The sequence below is a fragment of the Ipomoea triloba genome, chromosome 9 (genome assembly GCF_003576645.1).
Source record: "Ipomoea triloba cultivar NCNSP0323 chromosome 9, ASM357664v1".
NCBI lineage: Eukaryota > Viridiplantae > Streptophyta > Magnoliopsida > Solanales > Convolvulaceae > Ipomoea > Ipomoea triloba.
In genome coordinates, this window is record NC_044924.1 from 22,544,319 (window position 1) to 22,568,685 (window position 24,367).

Consider the following 24,367-nt stretch of genomic DNA (forward strand, 5'->3'; position numbering starts at 1 on the left):
TATATATATATATATATATATATATATATATATATATACATATACATACATATACGTACATATGTATATACGTACATATGTATATATACGTACATATATATATATATGTACATATATATATATACGTACATATATATATATATATATACCTACATATATACATACATATATATACATACATACATATATATATATATATATATATATATATATATATATATATATATAGTATCGCGTTCAAATGCGTACTGGCCACCTAGGAGAGAAATGCAGACGAATCATCGTGCGACACGTGTCCGGAATGTAGTTGCACCTAATGTTATAACTAGGTGCACGTCATTTATAACTAGGTGCACATAGGTGCACCCAGGTGCATAAATGTTAACAAGGTAAATTATTTGCACATGCAAGTGAAAATATGTGCACACGTGCAAGTAAAATGTATTACAAGTGCAAGTAAATTGTACAATGAGCATCAATATTAAGTGCACCTAATGTTATAACTAGGTGCACTTAATGTTATAACTAGGTGCACATAGGTTGCAACCAGGTGCATGAATGTTAACAAAGTAAATTACTTGCACAAGTGCAAGTAAAATGTATTGCAGATGCAAGTAAAATGTATTACAGGTACAAGTGAATTGTATAGTGAACATCAATACTAAGTGCACCTAATGTTATAACTAGGTGCACCTAATGTTATAACTAGGTGCAACCTATGTTAAAACTAGGTGCACCTAGGTTGTACCCAGGTGCATGAATATTAACAAGGTAAATTACTCGCACTTGTAAGTGAAAATATGTGCGAAAATAGGTGCACTTGTAAGTGAAACTAGGTGCACTTTTAAATGAAACTAGGTGCACTTGTAAGTGAAACTAGGTGCACCAAAGTTCCAGTTATTTACGAAAATGCCACTGCGTCATTTTTTTAAAATTGTTTCTGATTCGTTTATCTGGACACGTGGGCGGTTGTGGAGCGTTTTTATTTCCTACCTAGGCGAGAGTTCGCACGAGAGTGCAACCCTATATATATATATATATATCTATATATATATATGGTAGAGTTCTAGTGTGGACGCGTCTTAACGTGTGAACAGTGTGGCCTCACCACTATGTATATAGATATACACCACTCAGTGTTAGATAATGCACTACACAAATATCCACCGTTAGGTACACATCACCAAAAAAACACACCACTAAGTATTAAAATATACACCACACAGTGTTTGAAAATGCACAATTAGGGGCATGTGAGTTACGGTGCATTATTTTGGGTGTGTGACTGTGTGGTGTGTTTTTTGGTATTTTTGTGTCTTTTCATGTGGTGAATTTTCTAACATTGAATGGTGCATTTTATAACATTGAGTGATGTGTCCGCACTGTTCTCACGTTAAGACGCGTCCACACTTGAGCAGATTTATATATATATATATATATATATATATATATATATATATATATATGTGTGTGTGTGTGTGTGTGTATATATATATATATATATATATATAATTGATTTGCATGTTTTCNATATATATATATATATATATATATATATATATATATATATATAGTATCGCGTTCAAATGCGTACTGGCCACCTAGGAGAGAAATGCAGACGAATCATCGTGCGACACGTGTCCGGAATGTAGTTGCACCTAATGTTATAACTAGGTGCACGTCATTTATAACTAGGTGCACATAGGTGCACCCAGGTGCATAAATGTTAACAAGGTAAATTATTTGCACATGCAAGTGAAAATATGTGCACACGTGCAAGTAAAATGTATTACAAGTGCAAGTAAATTGTACAATGAGCATCAATATTAAGTGCACCTAATGTTATAACTAGGTGCACTTAATGTTATAACTAGGTGCACATAGGTTGCAACCAGGTGCATGAATGTTAACAAAGTAAATTACTTGCACAAGTGCAAGTAAAATGTATTGCAGATGCAAGTAAAATGTATTACAGGTACAAGTGAATTGTATAGTGAACATCAATACTAAGTGCACCTAATGTTATAACTAGGTGCACCTAATGTTATAACTAGGTGCAACCTATGTTAAAACTAGGTGCACCTAGGTTGTACCCAGGTGCATGAATATTAACAAGGTAAATTACTCGCACTTGTAAGTGAAAATATGTGCGAAAATAGGTGCACTTGTAAGTGAAACTAGGTGCACTTTTAAATGAAACTAGGTGCACTTGTAAGTGAAACTAGGTGCACCAAAGTTCCAGTTATTTACGAAAATGCCACTGCGTCATTTTTTTAAAATTGTTTCTGATTCGTTTATCTGGACACGTGGGCGGTTGTGGAGCGTTTTTATTTCCTACCTAGGCGAGAGTTCGCACGAGAGTGCAACCCTATATATATATATATATATCTATATATATATATGGTAGAGTTCTAGTGTGGACGCGTCTTAACGTGTGAACAGTGTGGCCTCACCACTATGTATATAGATATACACCACTCAGTGTTAGATAATGCACTACACAAATATCCACCGTTAGGTACACATCACCAAAAAAACACACCACTAAGTATTAAAATATACACCACACAGTGTTTGAAAATGCACAATTAGGGGCATGTGAGTTACGGTGCATTATTTTGGGTGTGTGACTGTGTGGTGTGTTTTTTGGTATTTTTGTGTCTTTTCATGTGGTGAATTTTCTAACATTGAATGGTGCATTTTATAACATTGAGTGATGTGTCCGCACTGTTCTCACGTTAAGACGCGTCCACACTTGAGCAGATTTATATATATATATATATATATATATATATATATATATATATATATGTGTGTGTGTGTGTGTGTGTATATATATATATATATATATATATAATTGATTTGCATGTTTTCTTGGAATCAAGGCTATATACTTATTGGGTCTTGCTATGTTATTGCATATATTTTGTATTCATTCAACATCAAATTATATGGTTGCTTTGTATGTACTGTACCTTACTCAGATTAATATGGTTCTCCATATTACTTGTTATTACATGATTTATATAGTATATAGTTTGTCATTATTAATTATGTTTTATATGTTATAAGAGAACGACATATAAATTAAAGTTTATTCACAAAAACTTGGGAGCTTATCAAGTTTCCACACTTTACTTCTTGCTTGCCCTCAAGCAAGACAATATAGCACATAAGCTTCCGAGATACCGACTCATACAAAACAAAGCTCTTGATTAATCAAAATGGTGGGTGTGGGTATCTAAGACTTATTGAAATGGAAGAAATCTTTTGTGTTATCTACAAAGGATTTTGGTCAGATGCCATTAACTCAAGGAATATTTTCGGGAAGTAAAAACCTTTCGTAGATAAACAATTAAAACAAAGGGGCACACTTCTCACACCAATCGCAAGCATGCAATTCCAAAGTTTGGGTTCACCTTTCATTTAATCAGGGCCTCTAGTCGATCCCACTAGTGGTAACGATGTGCACCAGTTAATCAATCCTTCCAGCCTTAAATGCCAAAGCCCAACGATAAAATAAGTGAGGGTAGGGGCATGGATCACTCACCGCTTATGGCTTAGTGCGGTCCCTCTTTTCTTCTCACATCCTAGGATAACATCATCGAGCCACCAGACTTCACATGGAGCTCCATGCTTTTTTGAAGACAGTGCAATGGGTACCCGAATCCTAGAGAAGCGGCTCACCTCATCTCTTATTTTCTCAATTCCTGGGATCCTTTTATGTGAACAACCGACTCTAGATAAAGCTTTTTGCTTACCGAAGACTATGGTTGAACGCAACCCAGCGAATTGGCTTTCCTCTATTTTTAATCTCGGTGATTGGCCTTTTGCCTTTTCAACTTTTCTCCATGCAACCCCTTATGCCTTTTTCTTTTGGGATTAAGGGATTTTTCTCTCTTTAAGCTTACCAATAGGCTCACCTTTTGCCTCATGCCCTACCAAGGTTAGTTCAATTCCGGGCCTTACCAAAATTTATCTTTCTCAAATTAAAAAGTGCACACTCCCACTTCGAGAGATTCTTGACTAAGGTCCTACATAAATAAGAGGCGAACATCATGCAAGCATGCAAGAATATAAACTTATTTGGCTCTAAACGCTCTCATGGGTGCGAAAAGTAACTTTCTCAAAGATATTTCAAGAATAAAAAATTTTGGGCATCTAGTCAAAATTCTCTCTAGATAACACAAATAATAACTTTCTTTTCAAATTGCAAATACACCCGTTTATCATTCCCAAGAGCTCAACTTTCCAACTCTAAGCAGATAAGCATATCAAGCACAAAGTGCGTCATTTCCACACTTTAGAATAAACATCGTCCTCGATGTTTCCATCTAGTATAGGGTAAAGAAAAAAATTGGGATTCTAAGGATTAGTCAAATAAGAAATCCCTTTCCACACTTTGGAAATTGCTCTGGGATATAGGGTCTATTCCAATGATCCTCTACTGATAGCATAACGTGGTAAGCTCAAATAAAACGCATACAAAGTTATATAAACAATTTTTCCACACTTTAGGATAAAAAACAAGGCTTAAAATAGAAAAGGGATAAGAGGTTAAACCCAGTATGCATCCCTCTTTCCACACTTTAACTTCCATCATAGGTTGGCCTCCGTTATCGATGCTCTATACAAAAGAAATGGTGACACAATATACAAAAGGGATTCGAGAGAACTTTTCAATTATTAACTTGATAGAATATAAAAGCAAGATAATAAGAAGTAGATAGATAAACATTAAACTACTTAACAAAGCAAAATTATTCAAGTAACTAGCAAATATTAAAATGCATAAGAAGTAAAGCAATTTAAACATGAAAGCATTAAACATAATAAAGAGAATAAAAGTAAAGTAAAGAAATTAAAGGCGGAACCCCACGCATAGAGAACCTAATGTTTGAATGGGTCGTCAACCACTTGGTAACCAAAGTTTCTGGGACTCATTGTCAAGAACCAAGAATCAAGGTCGGGATGATGGTTGTGGCATCACTGATCACCGAAGGACGGAGGACGGAATTGCCTTGCAAATTGAGCCTGAAACTCCTGAATCATTCTAGCATTCTCTTCAACTGCTCTTCTCGTGCGAAGAATCTCCTCATTCTGGCTAGTTTGGAATGCCTGGAATTGCTCGTCCTGCCTGTCCTGCAACGAATTTATTTTACTTAGCGATGGATATTTCTGTTGCTAGACCCTAGCGACGGGAAAAAATTCTGTCGCTAAATTCTAGCGAGGAGGGTTTTTGTGACAAACTGATTCCGTCGTTAATCCGTCTTTTTAGCGACAGATTTTGTCTGTCGCTAAAAACACGTTTTTTTGTAGTGTATCATCTTTGATCAACTAGTGGAGTTGAGTTTCACCTTTGTGTGATCCCGCAGACGTAGAATAAGTTCTCCGAATTGCGTGAACATATTATGGTTCCATTTATCCTTTCTTCACTATTTTTGTTATTTATTGTGTTCCTAATACAGTACTAAATATAGATCATTAATTTTTTTTTTAAAAGCAAAGTAGGAACCAAATTGGTTATCACCTGCATTCAAGATTCACAAATTAACAATTGGTATCAAAGCACATGACTTAATTTATTAGTCCAACGATCTGGGTGCTTATACATGATCATAAAAATTGTTTGGTTGATTGATTTGGTTTACATGCGGTTCATTGTTAATTGTGTTTCAGCATTTAAGTTATAACGCATAAAAGTTGTGATTAACTCACCACACTTTTTTTAGAAGTGTAGCTGCGCGCTGTTCATGCATTTTTGTAGTAGTGATACTTTGTTTATCATCATGTGGTTCACCAACCCTCAACTGTACTATTCATAAACGAACCGATTTCCTCTCCTTCTCCATCACATATTATTCCATAAAATATCCGCGGCAAAATTTTATAAATATAATCTTTTGGTTGCTCTTCTATTTTCCTTTTCTTTCTTAGCTTTCTTCTTCTCCGTCTTTGTATGTTGGAATATTCTCCAAGTCCAATATATATATCGATCGAGAAGAAAGAAATATAATAAATCTGGGCAGTAGTTATCATACATTGCATGCTGGATCTAAGTTTACAGTATTAAATAAACACACACACACATATATATATATATATAATGTTGCCTTATCAAACCCTTGAAGAAGCCCAGATATCTGTAGGAAGAAACCTGACATTTGGAGAGACATTATGGTTCAAATACTCCGCCCAGAAATCTGATTACTTGTTGTATTGTCACAACACCCTTTTCTTCTTCATCTTCTACACTTTGGTCCCTCTACCCTGGGTCATGATTCAGCGCCTGAGGTCTCACAAATTTGACAGATTCAAGATTCAACCCAGAGCTACTCATTCCTTGTCTGAGATGATACACTGCTACACAAAAGTCTTGCTCACTTTTGTCTACTCCGTTTGCCCTCTCCAGATCTTATCCTATCCCATCATCAAGGTATGTATGTATTTTTTTAACCTACTGAAGCACAAAAAGTCTATAGTTGCCTCCACCGAGGCTCGAACCCACTCTCATCATCCATGTGCATTATAACACACAGACGATTAAATACATACATACCTGCCAAAGACCTTGTGGTCTAGTGGCACCCGGTGTCCCGGAAAACACTCCCACATGGATGATGGGAGTGGGTTCGAGCCGAACAGATAAAAAGAGATAGAGTCAGTAGTACTCAAAAAAAAAGTGGCTATTTTTCCCCCTGAAATGTTAAATTGACATTTTTACCCTTAAAAATAATTATTCCATTTATTTTTCTTCTCCAACAAATTATTACTTATATGTATGGATGATCACGATTCGGTTCGAATCTAACCAAACACTGTAGCAATCATACCAAAATAGTATGGACGGTTCTGGTTACGATTCAGAACAGAAAAAAATAAAATAAAATAATTGTTGAACCGTGAACTGGAACTGAACCACAGTCATATATAGTGAAAATGATCAAACACTTATTTTGATAAATCGGTACGGTTCAATTCCAATTTCGATTTTGAACCACCAATCAAAACTTATTTATTTATTTATTTTTTAATTTTATTTCTTATTTAAAAATAGTCTAAATTCAACAATTATTTTATTTTATTTTTTCGGTTATAAATCGTAACCGTAATCGTCCATACTATTTAAGTTCAATTGCTACTGTGTTCGATTAAGTTCGTATCGAACCATGATCTTCCATACATATTAGTAATACTAGGTTGGAGAATGAAAATAAATGAAATAATTATTTTAAGGGTAAAAATGTCAATTTAACATTATAGGGGGAAAAACTACCACTTTTAAAATAACTGAGAGGAGAAGATTGCCACTTTAATAACACATGAGGAAAAAGTGCTATATGCACATAACATAGGGGGGAAAGTGTCATTTTCCCTACTTTAAATAAGTAAGAAATATAATGTCTGTTAGTAGTATGTATAGTACTGTCGAGAATTGAAGCTCATTATTATGTCCAAGAAAATTGATCCATGAATTCAAGATTCAACGAAGAACGTAACCAATCATTGCATAGAGAAGATGAAAAGATAATCATTATTTTGCGGATCATGGTCTACAAGCTGTATAAACAATACTATTAAATAATGTATATTTATTATTAAGTACACAAATAATATATTTTTAAAATATTAAAAATGTACATTGTATTCAAATAAAGTACATTATTTGAATACTGAAAATACATTATTTTATATAATATACATTTAATACATGAATAATGTATTTTTAATATATTAAAAATGTATTTTGTTGTTGTGATCCACACAATAATTTGCCATGAAAAGCTATAGGAATTATTGAAGTAATGTTTCAAATTTAAACCCAACGGGGTAGCTAAAGTGGCAAGTGAGCTCTCTTTGTGGGGAGGAATTTCGGGGTGACGGTTCCCCCTGGACCAGCTCCTGTACCTCTCGGAGCGAACGTGGGTGGACCCCGGACCGTACGGACGGCGAGAAAGACCCTGTAAATTTACCAAAAAAAAAAAATGTTTCAAATTTAAAAACGTGACAAAATTAAAGTCTCTGTACTAAAATATGTTTGCTTGTGCGTGACTGCGCGTGCGCTTTCTTTTGTTTTGCTTTTCTTTTTTTCGTTTGTGTTGTTTCTTTTTTGTTTTTGTTTTGTTTTTTGTTTTTTGTTTTTTTTTTTGTTTTTCTTAGGTATATAGTAAGATTATTAAGATGCTATGCTTACTCCTATTTTTTAATTGGAAAAATCGTAATTTATGTACCTCACAAATATGCCAATTATCAATGTCACCCTAAATTATTAGTGGTATAAACGTTGCCCTTCAATTTTCAAAACGTGACATATATTGCCCCTCCTCTAATAGGAATAAGGAGAAACATTGTTGTATGCGAAAGGAGAACAACCGAAGAGAGAAAAATTGAGTAAAAAATGTGTCTTCGAACAGGGTAAACGGCGAGTAACCAGATTTACACCACTAATAATTCAGGGAAAAGACAATATATATCATGTTTTGAAAATTGAGATACAACATTTATACTACTAATAATTCAGGCCAGAGTAACAGTGATAATTGATATATTTGTGAGGGATATAAACTACAATTTTCCATTTTTAATTTTCACTGACGTCGCATGCATGCTCTAATTAGTTCAGATCGAATCAAAACCTGCGATATTTTTTTTGTTCTCTAATAAATTAAAACCAAAATATTTGACAAAGAATTTGTGTTTAGAATTGCAGTTATAATTATATTGTTTATGATTTAATTTGCGAGCAGTGGATTGGAATAAGGACAAGTTTGGCATTGCCGTCATGGGGAGAAATGTTGAGCCAAGTGTTGGTGTATTTCCTAGTAGAGGACTATGCCAATTACTGGCTCCACAGAATGCTCCACTGCAAATGGGGTTATGACAAAATCCACAGAGTTCACCATCAATACTTGGCTCCAATGGTTTTTGCAGCGCCCTATGCACATTGGGCAGAGGTCCTAATTCTTGGCTTTGCTTCATTCCTTGGCCCACTAATGGTCCCTTGCCACATGATCACCTTCTGGCTCTGGTTTATTTTGCGTCAAATCGAAGCAATTGAGACTCATAGCGGGTACTTACTCTTATTAATTCGACTCTGTTACAATGTAGTATCTGATCATAGCTACTTTCTCAACCTACTGAAGCACAACGAGTCAACAGCTGCCTCGACTGGGGCTCGAATCCACTCCCATCATCTAAACTTTTAATTTAATCACTTGTGGTCCTTCAATTTTCAAATTTAACCATTTGTGGTCTGTTAATTTAAATAAGGGAAAAGTTAGAACCAGAACTGGTTAAAAATATAAAAGTTGGAGGACCATTAGTGGTATAACTTCAAAGTTGAAGAAACAAGAATGATTTAATTTAATGAGTTAATACCAGCTGAGATCTTTAAAGTATAGTGGAATCGTCACATTTAGATCTAAACTTTCAATTTTATCACTTATATGGTCCTTCAACATTCAAAATTATTCAGTTGCGATCACTCCGTTAGTTTAAGTAAAGGCAAAGTTAGGACCAACACTAATTAACAATATGAAAGTTAAAGGACCATGGGTGGTGTAACTTGAAAGTTGAAAGACTAGGAGTGATTAAATTAAAAGTTTAAAATTAAACGTGGTAGTGCCATTATACTCGAAGGACCTCAATTGATATTAATGGTAAATTTAATCTTTAATTACCCTGAGTTACATCATAAAAATGACTCTTTTAGTCCTCTAGAAAACCAAAATACCTATTATTCGTGAAAGTTGTAATTTTAATTTAGTTCCTAATATATTTCTAAATGATGAAAATAGCCACTTTTATGACTAATATAATTAATTAAGAGCTATAATCGAAACTCATAATAATTAAGAATTAAGTTTACGCTTGAATTATAACATAGGAACAAAAATTTTAATTATTCCTTTTATATACATGATTTTTTTATATTAAAATGTTATTAGAGAATTATGTTTCAATTATATTCTTATCTCTCATTGCTGTCAAGTTTATAATGAAATAGTATTCAAAATTGAGGACTTTTTTGTTTTTCTTGTAGTTATGAATTCCCATGGAGTCCTTCGAAGTACATTCCTTTCTATGGAGGTGCAATCTACCATGACTACCATCATTTTGTTGGGGAGAGCTGTAATAGCAATTTTGCATCGGTTTTCACTTACTGTGATACCATTTACGGCACAAACAAGGTTAGTTGATCAATATAAATAATTAAATGCCAAATGTTTATATACTCTAATTTTAAGTCAATAATAAATTACTTCACTCTAACCATTTAAATTATAAGTTATTGGCCTAATGATATATGCATTTGAGAAATGGTCCTAAGTATATATTTTTAGGAGTTAATTCCAGCAATGGTCCTCTGACTATGTTGATTTTCCAAAATTAGTCATCGACTTTTAATTTGGACAATTTAGGTCCCTTGACTTTCAAATTCTTTCCAACGTTGGTCTTTTCGTCAAATTTTGGTTAAGTTGATGTCAAATGAAGGGGTAAAATTGTCTGTTTACATGTTTAGTGTATTATTACTCGTATTTCTCTTGTCCTATATGTTGTATATATGAATATAATATCAGTCGAAGTCTCAATCGAAGCTATTAAATTAATAGCTTTTGGTCCCCCAATTGTTTTCTAAAATGTAACTTTTATATAAGAGTTAATCACCATTTTGGTCCCCCAATTGTTTTCCAACTGTCGATGTAGCCCTAGTTTTCAATCTCAACTAATTTGATCATTGAATTGTGTAAAATTTCGTCAATTATACCCCTTCAGGGACCAAACTGGTGAATTCCACATTTTTAAAATTTCATTAATTTGGCCTTTGAAAGGGTTTAATTGACGAAATTTTAAACAATTCAAGAATCTAATTTGTTGAAATTGAAAACTAGGAACTACATTAAAAGTTTGGAACGAAATAATTGAGAGACCAAAATTTTGGTTTAACCTTTAAACAAACAAGTTAATATTATATTCTCCCAACCTAAATTAAACAATAAGATAACCTAGCATTCCAAAATCTCACATTACATTTCAAATGGTAATAGTATTACTTTACATAATCTCATATTTCATTAACCAAACGCTCCTAAAGTTTTAATATAAAGTTTTTTAATATAAAGTTGTACTTGTTGATGTAGTTGATTAATTCATAAATAATTATTGAACATAAAAGAACTTTCTTAAACGTCTTTTAGGACTATATGTCCGCCAGTAAAAGACTGGGAATGGGAATAAAAGATAAACGTAATGCGTTAAAAATAGTTGACAAAAAAAAAAAGTATTGGAGAAGACTTTTAGAACATAAAATATTTTGAGCACAACTTTTTGTAAAACAAACATATTCCATTTGCAAAGGACAAAATATATTATGGACCATGGTCAATATTTCAAAATGAATCACAATTAAATATTTATTTTGAGTATATTGAAAATTCATTTTTAATATAGTAATTAAAAGTACAATAATAAACATTTAGTACATAAAAATGAACCTTTGATATATTAAAAACGAACTCTCAATATACTGAAAATGAATGTATGCCAGTGATTCACCTTACAAGGTGAATCATAGTCTATGGTATAATGATCTACTATTAAGTTGCAAGTAAGTGTGGAAATAGGCTAGGTCGGGGCGAACTTTGAAAAATGAGGTCTGGGCCTGTTATGAGAATTTAAGACCCGAGCCTGTATGTAGGCTATTTTTAGGCCTAAGTTTGACCCTATAATAAATCTAGCATAACCTAAAACTTTTTTAAAGGCATATTTAATATGTAGGTCATTAAAGAGATCACTCTATTGTAGGCTTTGAGTGTAATTAAGATCTACACTTTATAAACAATTTATATGGCTTACATATTTGTAAAAAAACAAAAAACAATTTAAACCTAATATAACAATAATAGACGCAGTTAAAGTTGTAAGCTACAACAAGTGTGAAGATAGTGACAACAACAAGCATCATCCGTATCAATTGAATTTTTTTTTTAAAATAAGGTAAAATTGGATAAGAACTCAAGATCATTTTTTGATCAATCAAATGTCACAATCCACCACCTCCACTACTACTACTATGTAGTATGCAATGATGGGTTTGCTACTCTGCTAGGAGGGAAATAGGAGAGACGAGAAAGTTAGAAAATTGAAAATTGAAAATTTAAATTTTAGGATGTATGTATGTATGTATGTATGTATGTGTGTGTGTGTGTGTATGTGTGTGTGTGTGCATGCATGTATGTATGCATGCATGCATGTATGTATGTATGTATGTATGCATGCATGCATGTATGTATGTATGTATGTATGGCATGTAGTCCTATAGGATAGACATATATAATGACATAAGCCTATGCCTTTTTTTTTTTTTTAAACAGCCTAAGCTTATTTAATTAAGTAGGTTTCAAAATAAGTTTAAGTCTAATATTTTTACTAAATAGAGTAGGTCAATGTAAGCTCAAACTAGGTCAAGTCGTCAAGAGGTTAGTTTAACATATTTCCACCCGTAGTTGCAACAAACTTTTCTTACAAATATTTTCCATTTGTTAATTCTTTTTTTTTTTTATCATTTATAATTGGGTTTTTATTGCATTTTTTAGGGATACCAATATCAGAAGCGAATCTTTGAAAAGGTATTATGGCTTTATTTTTTCTTACAATACTCTTTCATTTAAAAAAAAAAATCTTACTATTATATATGTTATGAATTAGAGTGTATCTTCGTATGAATCTTGTGTAATCGTACACTATAACCATGCAGAGAGAAAAAGGGAGGAGAAGATCAAGTTGAGCTCATGAACTCCAGAACCACATTATTCTCATTAGATCACCGCAAATACAATTACAACATGGGGTAAACAGAATACAATACATGATATGAGAAAATAGGATAATGGTCATCCAATATATATTTACAACACTTCCCCGTGGCCATTATCTTACTACACTTATGCCTCGTTAAAACCTCGCTAAAAAAATCATGTAGGAAAAAACCTAGTCCTGAAAAACACTACATGATGTATGTCAAATTATTATATGTTGTATGGTTTTCCTCATCAAAACCTTTGGCTAAGAAAACCCAATGAGGAAAAACTTAGCTAAGGGAAAAATAGTACAACCTTAAACTAATCATAAAACTTCAAGGTATAACCTTCAGGATTTTGAGGTTTGTCTCTTTACTTTTTGACATTATTATACCATACACATGTCTCGTTAAAAAACTCACTAAAAATCCAATGAGAAAAACTAGTTGAGGAAAAAAGTATATGATATGCGTATTCATGTGTTGCACTAGCTGCCTCATTAAAAAACCTTTAATTAATTGAGAAAATAATATCAATACTTAATCAAAGGAAAAAAAAAAGTACAGTTGTTGGTCTTCAAAATCCAATCTTCAGGATTGATTGAAGTAAATGACACCCCCTCGAAGATATCAATCTTCAAACCGCACACATAAAAATATCTTTCTAAAAATAACAAGTGTAGAAAGAGATTTAGTGAACAAATCTTCTAGATTGTCACTAGAGTGAATATCTTGCATAATTATCTTGTGACTCTTCTAGAGTTCACATGGATTGAATTTTGACGCTATATATACTTAGTCGAATATTCTTTAACATATCCATATATCATTTGTGCAACACAACCGTTATTGTCCTTATTTAGGACATTGGGGGTAGTTCATTGTATAACCAATTTAGGACTTGGCATCATGGGGATCAAACAAAATAGATAGTACCCAAGCTGTCTATCAAAAAACCATATCTTAGTTTCTTACATAAATGTCAAGTCTTTGTATCTCGAAGATACCGAAGGATATGCTAAGCATTATTCCAGTATTTCATTGTAGGAGTGCTAAATGTTACTAGCAATTTCATCACGAGTACAATATCAGGCTCGATATGATTATGAAACTTCTGGTCCCAAAAGAGTGCTCCCACGACAATGAAGTAATGGACTTTCGTCTTATGGTATCCTTAGCTCGTTATCTTCGAGTCTAAATAGTATCTTATATACTTCAAGAGATTGGACAATTGTTAGTATGATAAGTACATGATACTTATCCATATAAAACATCTAAGACATTTTTTCAAACAGGCTATTAGTTTCTAACATTCCTTCAAAGAGATACTCGATATGCAAGTCGAGATAATACTTGGATTTCTCAAGTTTTTCATCTCAAACTCCGTCTTTAGGCATCAACTAATCTCTTCAAACTTTGTGTGTGCTTCAATAATAATTATGCATAGACTAAGGTAATAAATAAGCAAATAAATAATGCATTAGCAATTCCTTAATTAACACATAATCATACATATTATTTGCATATTCGTTCATTATGAGGAAAACACTCAATCAAACTATTCCAAGACACATAAAACCATCATAATTTAACATCAGATATGTTGTGATTTTCTCATCATTTTGAGAACTTTAAATTCTTGAAGGACCAATTGAAATAAATATTAGATGCATATGTAAATTTGTTATTTTTCCAATGATATGTTGTGGCTTCAATGGGACCTTAATCTCTACGTCGCGGTTACATGGCATTGGGTCTAATACATAGACCACTTTTGATTTCATGCAAATGACCAAAAGCAACCAATGACTTCTACATTATTTAAAAATAAATATGTTAACACAATTCACAAATAAGTCAATTAATTTATATAAATAACAAAAAATATAAATTTAGTTTTCTTACTCTTGATGGTATGGAGCCAAAATAAATGTTCGGTCCTTCTCTTTCTCAATCGCATGCAAGAGATAAGAAACGACCGCGTTGTAATTTTTTTTTATACTAGCTTTTGAAATCTTCCTTGGGCATACAAATCCAATTGATGCACTCCAATTTTCTTGCATAGCCGATAAAGACATCTAAAATGTAAATAATTAGTAAATCAAATGATAAAAGATAAAAGATAAAAGACTAAAGACTAAAGAAAAAAAATACTTACACTATAAAGACTTGTATTATGGACACATCGAGCCAATTCATTGTCAGCAAGCCTTTAATGTCGTCAAACATCACGATACCAGCCATATTTGAATGATAGAATATTTCCTCCACCTCCTCTACCTCCAACTCAACATAGTCCAAATTGGCTGGCAAGTGTCTTAGATATGAAACCATCTTCTTGGATTCATCTCCCAAGTGCTCCAACACATCTTCAGAAGCAATGGCGGGTTGTAACTCTATGGCATATTGATCATCACTTTGAAAATTCCTCATATTTTGAGCTTTTGAAATTTCCTACGTGCCAAGAAAATTTAAAAGCTTAACAACAATTAGAAGATATTAAATTGAACAAGATATTAAAGATATTCAATATTACCTGAAACTCGTTCACTGGATCAACAGACTGACAACTACTCCAAAGCGGTGTGCCTAACGTTGGACTAGCTTATGCATTCTTCATAAAAGATTGAAGCTGAGATTGCATATCCTTAAACTTTTCCTCCATTTCTTCCCTTGTTTCTCTTCTTATTTTGTCAGCCAATTTTTCATAAAGATTTTTCTTCATAGCCTCAAGATCAACACCTGAAACACCCCCAGATGATTTCCCACGGCTAGGCATACCAAACACATCCCGAATCTTGCTATGCACTCCAACGCCTCTCCCGTAGCCACCGTGCTCATTGGTGCCCAGAGTTGCTGATAATATATCATTTTGATGGGCTGGTTGGAATGATCCTTGAGACATCTCTTCACACTTCTCGATCTATTGCAACACAAGATATACAGATTACATGTCAGCATTCTCATTAATATATATATATATAAATATATATATATATATATATATATATATATAAAAATATATATATATATATATTTATTTATTTATTTATTTATTTATTTATTTATTTATTTATACTTAAAGTATTTGTATTACTTACAATTTTACCAAACACTCCCATTGTTTTTTCGTTGGGTCAGACACCATCCACTCAGACTGCTTTCCAATATAACCTTTGGAGCCTAAGTAGTGAGGATGCTCATTTCGAGCTTGCAACTCCCTATACTTCTGACTTTTGGCCTAAAATACAATTTGTTATTAAATAATACCAAGTTAATAGTAATAAAGCATTAAAACTAATAAAACATTATTATTAAGTTTACCTGGAACTTCTCAGTTTTATGATTTTCTACAAATGTGTTCCATTTTTCTTCATCCAAGAAAGTATATAACTCAATGGGAGAGTTATATTTATGATGCTTTTTGTTGATGAAGTCCCGCACCAATCTTGTCTTGAAATCTTTCCAACACAACCCCGCAATCCTCAGAATATTTTTCTTTACATCTTCATTTGGGATATTAAACTCTTTCTGTGAATTTAGAGACAACAAAAAAGTAAGCAATTAGATTTTTCATATATATATATATATATAGAAGTAATGATCAATATATCAATTAAATAAAGTTCATGCTTATTACCTTAAGATCATGCCAAATTTGTTCTCTAACTCCGTGGGGGACGTGAGGCCAATCTGTGATATTAATATCCACGTGATGACGAACCAAACTGCCCAGGTAGTTTGAGAAATCATTTGCATTTGGGCCAATAGGCCTACATCCATCATCAAACTCAATTTCTAAAAGCCCACCACCTGGCTTTTTCTTTATTATTTTCGCACAAACTGTAGGTCCTCTTGTTCTAACAAGCTTTGTGGGCTCTGTGGGCTCTGTAGGGTCGGCCATGGATATTTATATACCTGCACATGCATAAGATAAAAACAATGTTATTAGAAATTATATTGTTATAAAAACATCTATATATATATATATATATATATATATATATATATATATATAAAAACATGTTATAAAAAAAAACCACTACTACACAGACGGCTTTTAACGTCGGCTAAATAGACCCTTTAACGTCGGCTAAAATCCGACGTTGATCTGGCCGACGTTGTAAGGGTACACATACAACGTCGGCTAAATGTTAGTCGACGTTGTAAGGTACACATACAACGTCGGCTAACAGTTAACTGACGTTGTAAGGTACACATACAACGTCGGCTAACAGTTAATCGACGTTATAAGGTACACATACAACGTCGGCTATTTACAAATAGCCGACGTTGTAGGTAACTTAAAAACAAATAAAATACCCTACAACATCGGCTATTTACAAATAGCCGACGTTGTAGGTAATTTGAAAACTACTAAAATACCCTACAACGTCGGCTATTTACAGATAGCCGACGTTGTAGGTAACTTAAAAACAAATAAAATACCCTACAACGTCGGCTATTTACAAATAGCCGACGTTGTAGGTAATTTAAAAAACAAAAAAAATTACCCTACAACGTCGGCTAATAAGACTAGCCGACGTTGTAGGGTACTTTTTTTTCAGATGAATATCATTATAAATCATACCATGTTTCTTCGACGTGGCCAGAATTAAGTTAACTTTAGCCAACCATTCCCATTCTCCTAAATGAAATAAAAGAGAAAACAAAACAATACAAAAGCAATAATAAGTTAATGACAACTAAAGCACCAAATACCTGTGATAGCACCAATTCTCCATACATTGGGAAGGTAGCTCCACAGCATCCCACTCTATGCCCCGTATACCAGCAACCAAACCCTCATTCTCCCTAGTCAGCATATGTTGAAGGGCATGGCCAAAGTCATGGAAGACAGTCTCGACCTACATAAAACCTACACTACAAGAAATTTCACATTTAATGACAACAAAAGTTGTCACTAAAACTTCCGATTTTGGTCACTATTGAAATTAGTGACCAATTTTTGAAGTCGTCACCTGTCGTCACTATATCCTCCGTCACTATTGTAATAGTGACGACTTTTGAAAAGTTGTCACAATTACTCAATCTTTTGTGACAATATTTACGTACACTAAAAGTAGTAGTTAGTGATACTAATAGTGGTCACAATAAATGTACAATTTGTGACCTAATATGTTATTACAAAAAAATGATTTAGTGACAACTAAAATCATTACAATTAATTATTTTATTGTGACAACACTTTAGTCACAATAGTTATATTTATTTGTGAGAATTGCTCTAAAAGATGATTATTAGTTACAAATAATTACTTAGTTGTGACAATAAGCATAATAACAAATGATATATTTAGCATCATTTCTCTTTAGTGTTTTGAATATTAAGGCCTTAATATTTTAATTAATTAAAAAAATCATTGTTTTAATAGAAGCCTTAAGCTTCATTTTTAATGAAGCCCGAGGCCTCTAATTTCCTGCCCATCCAATTCGGATGGGCAGTATAAGGGGCGTTGAGCTCCCCTTTTAATGAGGGAGCTCAACGCCCTCATCTTAACTCATTTTTGATGTGGGATCAATTTGATCCCACATCACTCTTTTTTTTTTTTTTACTTTATTATTATTATTATATTACATTATTACATTATTATATTATTATTATTGTTATATTATTATTATTATTGTTATTGTTATATTATTATTATTATTACTATTATTATTATTATTATTATTATTATTATTAGTAGTAGTAGTACTACTACTACATTATTATTATTATTACTACTATTACCACAGTCACCCCGATGATGATGTAAGAGATGATGAAACTTTGTAAACTAATTTTTTAGTAACAAGTAATTTATTTTATATTATATATTCGATACAATCAAAATTTCAAAAAATTAAATCATACTTTAACTAATTCGATTAATTGGTCCATAATCAAAATTTTATTATTATAATTTATTTCATATTATATATTTGATACAATCACATTGTAAAAATTGTGCTACATTGGATGACTCTTAATGTACAAATAATTATTGGCTATTGTCGTTATCCAATTCATTTGATTAATTTTGAATTAAATTTAGAGATGAAGACACCCATATTGATAGAAGAACAAGCAATCTATATAAATGACATTTTTAGTAACAAGTAATAATTACTCGTCACAATTATCATAAATTAGTGACAAAATTTGAAATCAACACAATTATTGTCACAATTTAGTAATTTTTGTTACGCAATTATAGAGCGTCACAAATATTTGTAACAATTTCATCACAAAAAATGACAATATTAGTGACAATAGTATTTTTTTTCTCACAATTGTTTCCCATTTATAATGGTACTAACCAATTGTATTTTTATTGACAAAATAAGTTGTCACAAATATTATAAACAAGGGTGACCAACAACTATTTGCCACAAAAAGTATTAAAATTTGTGTCCACATTATATTTTGTCACAACTACATTCGTTCCCGCCATAATTATAATGCCGCCAAAATGCGCATACATTTAGTGACAACAAATAGTGACAACGTATGTTACGACACTATTATTCTAGTAATAGTGACAACTTGCTTGTAACAAATACTTACTTGTCACAATTACCATACTATTAGTGACCAAAAAAAGGTTATCACAATTATCCCAGATAATAGTGTCAAATTATTGTTTTGGTCACAAAATATGCATTATTTGTGACTAAATTACAAAGTGTCACAAAAGATTTGTCACTAAATGTCTTCATTCTTGTAGTGCCAGGAACCAACAACAAACCAAAGATGCACTTAATAAGATTATAAGAACACCATTTACAAATAAAAAGTTGCAAGATCAGTCTTCCATTAAGTGTTACAAAGTATAACAATTTCCTTGCCTAATGAAATGAAATTTCACATACCCCAGAAAAAGTTTCATTGATTTAAACAGATAAAGAGAATGAAAATTATATTAGACTTAGACCAGCATGCATAAACTGTACAAAGAAATGTAAGCTACACCAAATCACTAGCCGATCAGCACTTCACAAGAAGAGATTTCTAGGACTTGGGGCCAAAAAATTAAGAATAGAAATCTAATGCATGCTTACCTCACGGAATGTCATCAGGCTGGGTTTGTCCCCTACAGGTGGCATTTGATTGCAAACCATGCGCCTCCACGTTTTTCAGATGGACGTGAGTATGGATCAAAATAGAAATATGCAATGGGATTGCCAGATGAATCATTCACACGGTAGAAGCGGACATCCTTGTTCCATACCTAATTAATAATATTGTTATCAGTACAGATACCAGCTGCACTTCCTCTTCAATGTAAGTGGATAAACAACTGAAATCTAACCGGAGCTAATCCATCGGCTGGTTCAGCACGTATTCCAAAAAGCTTATTTGCAAGATTAAAAAGTCCATCCATGACCCTTGGTAATTGTATAGAGGCTAGTTAAATCAAATCTGTATATATACACAGTAAAGTTGGAGGAAAAGAACGAAAAGTGCATCCAATTAGCTAAGGAAATGGCTTTTGTAGTATGCAGTATAATCATCACACTTAGAAGAAAAGCACAAAGTTTCCACAATTATGACTGATGAGTAGTAGAGATAAGCAAAATATACATACATCAAGTTTATGTAGCTTATAAGCAATTTCCAGAAAAACACACCCAGTATTCAAAAGATACAATCGGATGATAAGTTTAGGTGGGTTGATTCTATAGTATCTGAACTCTTAAAAGGTCACAGTATATCTAAAGTACTAAACTATTGTCAATGCTCCCAAAGAAAATGTGCAGGCGCAGTTAATATACTTGCAGAGCCTCCATCAGACCCATTCTCTAATTTGTTTGCCACTAAGATAGATGGACAAGAATGAAAGAGCACAGATTTGCATCTGTTTATTCAAGGAAAATTTACTTTTTGATTCATAGAGAAGGAGATCGAACCTCATTTATTTCATACTTTGATTCACGAAGCCTCTCACTCCAAAAAGAAACATCCCAATGATTCACGACAGCTCTAATTTGTTTGCCACGACGCGGCGACGGCGACGGCGGCTTCCTTCGGCGACGACGGCTGGACGGAAGACGACGACAAGTTTTGAAGCGGAAGACGGAAGACGTCGGCTCTAATTTTGAATCCCTAATTTTGAAGCACGACGTCGACAGTCTACTGTACATGTACTGTTGAATCCCTAATTTAATTTGAAGCACAAGTAAGGTCTAAAATTGAAGGTATTTGGGCAATATTCAAAACCCTACAACGTCGGTTGTTTATAATAACCGACGTTGTAGGTATAAATATTATAAATCGGCGCGATACGACGTCGGCTAGGAGTGGTAGCCGACGTCGTATCGCGTCCGGGCTTAATGATACGACGTCAGCTAGGAGCGGTAGTCGACGTCGTATGCGCCGGGCCTAATACTAATGGGATACGACGTCGGCTAACTAACCTAGCCGACGTCATATCGATGCCCGAATGCAATTATAGGCGCGATACGACGTCAGCTAGGTCGGTTAGCCGACGTCGTATCATCCGCCGATGGCTAATATACACGATACGACGTCGGCTAATCTCTTAGCCGACGTCGTATCGCACCGTAGTCTAATCTACAACCTTTAACGTCGGTTATTAGTAAATAACCGACGTTAAAGGGTTTTTATTTATTTTTAATTAATTAATGAACCTTTAACGTCGGGTAATTATTTAGCCGACGTTAAATAGCCGACGTTGTATGTGATTTCTGTAGTAGTGAACAAATAAGATTATATTACATTTTAGAAATTATACTATTAGATGGTCAACCCACAATCCTTCTCCATGATCAGTACGCATGTAACTGGTATCAATGTTATCTTCACCTAAGGCCACAGATTGGATACCAATAGAAAATGGTGGAATTTCATCAAAGCGGTCATATTCTTCTTAATCCTCAACATCACCAACACCAACAATACTTCTTTTCCCTTGCAAGACAATTGACCACTTACTATCAATTGCATCAGAAACATATAAGACTTGTTTAGCTTGAGATGCAAGTATAAACGGTTCATCACGATATCCCAGTCGACCAAGATCAACTAAGGTAAAACTCATATCATCTACTCAGACACCCCGTCTGTTATCAACCCAAGAATATCGGAATAGAGGAATCTTAAACACCTTATAATCAAGTTCCCAAATTTCTTCAATGACTCCATAGTATGACATAGCAGCATCTTCCGGGTTAGTATCTTTAGCACTAGAATAGTCTCTTGATAGTGCTACTAATGTCACTCCACTATTTTGCACCACACTTTTTCCATCTCGACATTTTGTGTAAAACGTATACCCATTAATATCATATCCTTCATAAGAGTCCACAAAAACACCAGGGCCCCACGCTAACCATCGAATAGTTTCACTGATATTATTGGATACTTGCGCTAACTCTTGCATCACTGTATCTTTGAACCAGCTGATAAAAGTGTTATTGTGTTCATTTGTTATCCATCTTTCACCCTTAGAAGGATTTTGTTGCCTCAGAATAGACATGTGTTGGTCCAAGTATGGATGAACCTCAGAAAGGTGCTGTAGTACGAGATGATGAGCCTGATTTCGCATTTTTGCACTTCGTAGAATAGCTTTATACCCAATGGTACCTTTTCCTGTGAGTCTTCCTTCATGACGTGATTTAGGAACACCAATGGACTCAACATTAGACAAATAATCAGTAAAAAAAAAAATGAATGACTTCTTCAGCGCCATAAGCTTCAATTATACTCCCTTCTAGCCGATATCGATTTCTCACCTATCCTTTCAAAATTCCCATGTATCTCTCAAATGCATACATATACCTTAAAAATACAGGACCACACATTTTAATTTCCCACACCAAGTGAACTGTTAAATGCACCATAACATCAAAAAATGATGGGGGGAAATACATTTCAAATTGGCATAAAGTTACTATCAAATCAGCTTGCAACAAATCTAACACATTTGAATCAACAACTTTCACTACTACAGAAATTACATACAACGTCGGCTATTTAACGTCGGCTAAATAATTACCCAAAGTTAAAGGTTCATTAATTAATTAAAAATAAATAAAAACCATTTAACGTCGGTTATTTACTAATAACCGACGTTAAAGGGTGTAGGTTAAACGACGGTGCGATACGACGTCGGCTAAAGGATTAGCCGACGTCGTATCCAATTTGGATTAAGTCCCGGCGCGATACGACGTCGGCTAGAGGTTTAGCCGACGTCGTATCGCGCCGATTTAAAATATTTTAACCTACAACGTCGGTTACTATAAATAACCGACATTGTAGGGTTTTGAATATAGTCCAATGCCTTCAATTTTAGACCTTACTTTTAATTTGCTTCAAATTAGGAATTCGTAGCGCAGCCGTCGTCGTCCCGTCCAGCCCTTCCATCCGTTGTCCCATCCAGCCCGTCTAGCCGTCGTTGCTGAAGGAGGAACGCCGTCGCCGTCGCCGCGAAGCACGCCGTCGCCGCGAAGGACGCTCGTTGCGAGAAGCAGCCGTCGCTAGAGGTCCGCCGTCGCTGTCCGCAGCCGCGAAGGACGTCGCCGGGAACTCCTCCGCGCCGCCGCTCCGCCGCACTGCCGGAAATCTGGTAATTTTTTTTATTTTTTTTATTTTTAATTTTGAATTATTATAGTTCAGATAATTCTCCTCTAAACTGCTTGATGATCCGGAGGTGAGTTTGGGTTTCTCAGTTCAGATTATTCTCCTCTAAGACACATTTCTTACGGCGATTTTTGCTTCCCCAGAAAGGAACTATAATTGAGAAACTCACAGAAGAAACTCTGAGGGATTGGAATCATCTCAAGGAACTCCTATCCATATGTGAAGGTTGGTGGAATATATCATCTTTTCCATTATGCAGTCTCATAAAATAGCATTAGATTTTTTATTTTATTTTTTGCCATATTTCATGTATTTTTGTTGCCTCTTGCAGCTCAAAGACAAATTGGAGATACTTGAATGAAACAAGCTCTATATCTCATCAAATTCTTAGACTGGTATTAATAACCTGTGTCTTTCTTTCAGTGGTAGTTCTTTTTAATTTTCTGGACTTGGTTGTTATTCTTATGCTTTGTGGGTTTCCTCAAACTATTGAAAGCTCTGCTCGTGAGTTTATTGGAAAAGACAACAAAACAACCTTTTCTGCCAGTGTGGTATGTTCACTTAGTTTGATTAGGATAATTTTTTGTTTGTTCTGTGGCCATATCAAACACTGAAGGCAAACCATAACTGTGGCATGGTCCTCAATTTCTAAATGTAGAATTTTGTTGATCCTGCTGGAAGTGAGCGCGCATCTCAGGCATTATCAGTTGGTCAAAGACTCAAAGAAGGCTGCCATATAAACCGTAGTTTACTGACTCTGGGAACTGTTATTCGCAAGCTAAGGTTGATCAAATATTTCTATATGTTTATCTTACAAATGCATCTGTTACTTCTAATCTAGTGTTTAATTGTCTGGTGTTTCACCAATTTAATTTGTGGTAATTTTCTTTACACACTGACAACCCCCATCATGTACACTGTGAGGTATTGTCCATTTTTGGCTCAAAGAGCCTCATGGATTCA

The 24,367-nt window shown here is 33.9% G+C and overlaps 1 protein-coding gene, 2 long non-coding RNA genes and 1 pseudogene across 3 annotated transcripts; 3 read left to right on the plus strand and 1 right to left on the minus strand.

The window, feature by feature from the left end:
- The window catches only part of LOC116029759, a 6,670-nt pseudogene extending 1,562 nt beyond the window's left edge, over window positions 1–5,108 (plus strand).
- A 752-nt stretch (window positions 5,109–5,860) lies between these two features.
- Window positions 5,861–13,152, plus strand: LOC116029935 (methylsterol monooxygenase 1-1-like). Its single transcript, XM_031271991.1, has 5 exons — window positions 5,861–6,436; window positions 8,748–9,070; window positions 10,043–10,190; window positions 12,597–12,629; window positions 12,758–13,152. Exons 1-5 carry the CDS (start codon window positions 6,107–6,109, stop codon window positions 12,785–12,787), a joined length of 864 nt encoding a protein of 287 aa, XP_031127851.1. The 5' UTR covers window positions 5,861–6,106; the 3' UTR covers window positions 12,788–13,152.
- A 6,773-nt stretch (window positions 13,153–19,925) lies between these two features.
- On the minus strand, window positions 19,926–20,194 carry LOC116029940. Its single transcript, XR_004100344.1, has 2 exons — window positions 20,115–20,194; window positions 19,926–20,033 (listed from the first exon to the last, which is right to left on the minus strand). It is a non-coding gene; the product is annotated as an uncharacterized LOC116029940 (long non-coding RNA).
- A 3,265-nt stretch (window positions 20,195–23,459) lies between these two features.
- LOC116029944 lies at window positions 23,460–23,753 on the plus strand. Its single transcript, XR_004100349.1, has 3 exons — window positions 23,460–23,474; window positions 23,548–23,629; window positions 23,736–23,753. It is a non-coding gene; the product is annotated as an uncharacterized LOC116029944 (long non-coding RNA).
- Window positions 23,754–24,367: the final 614 nt, after the last annotated feature.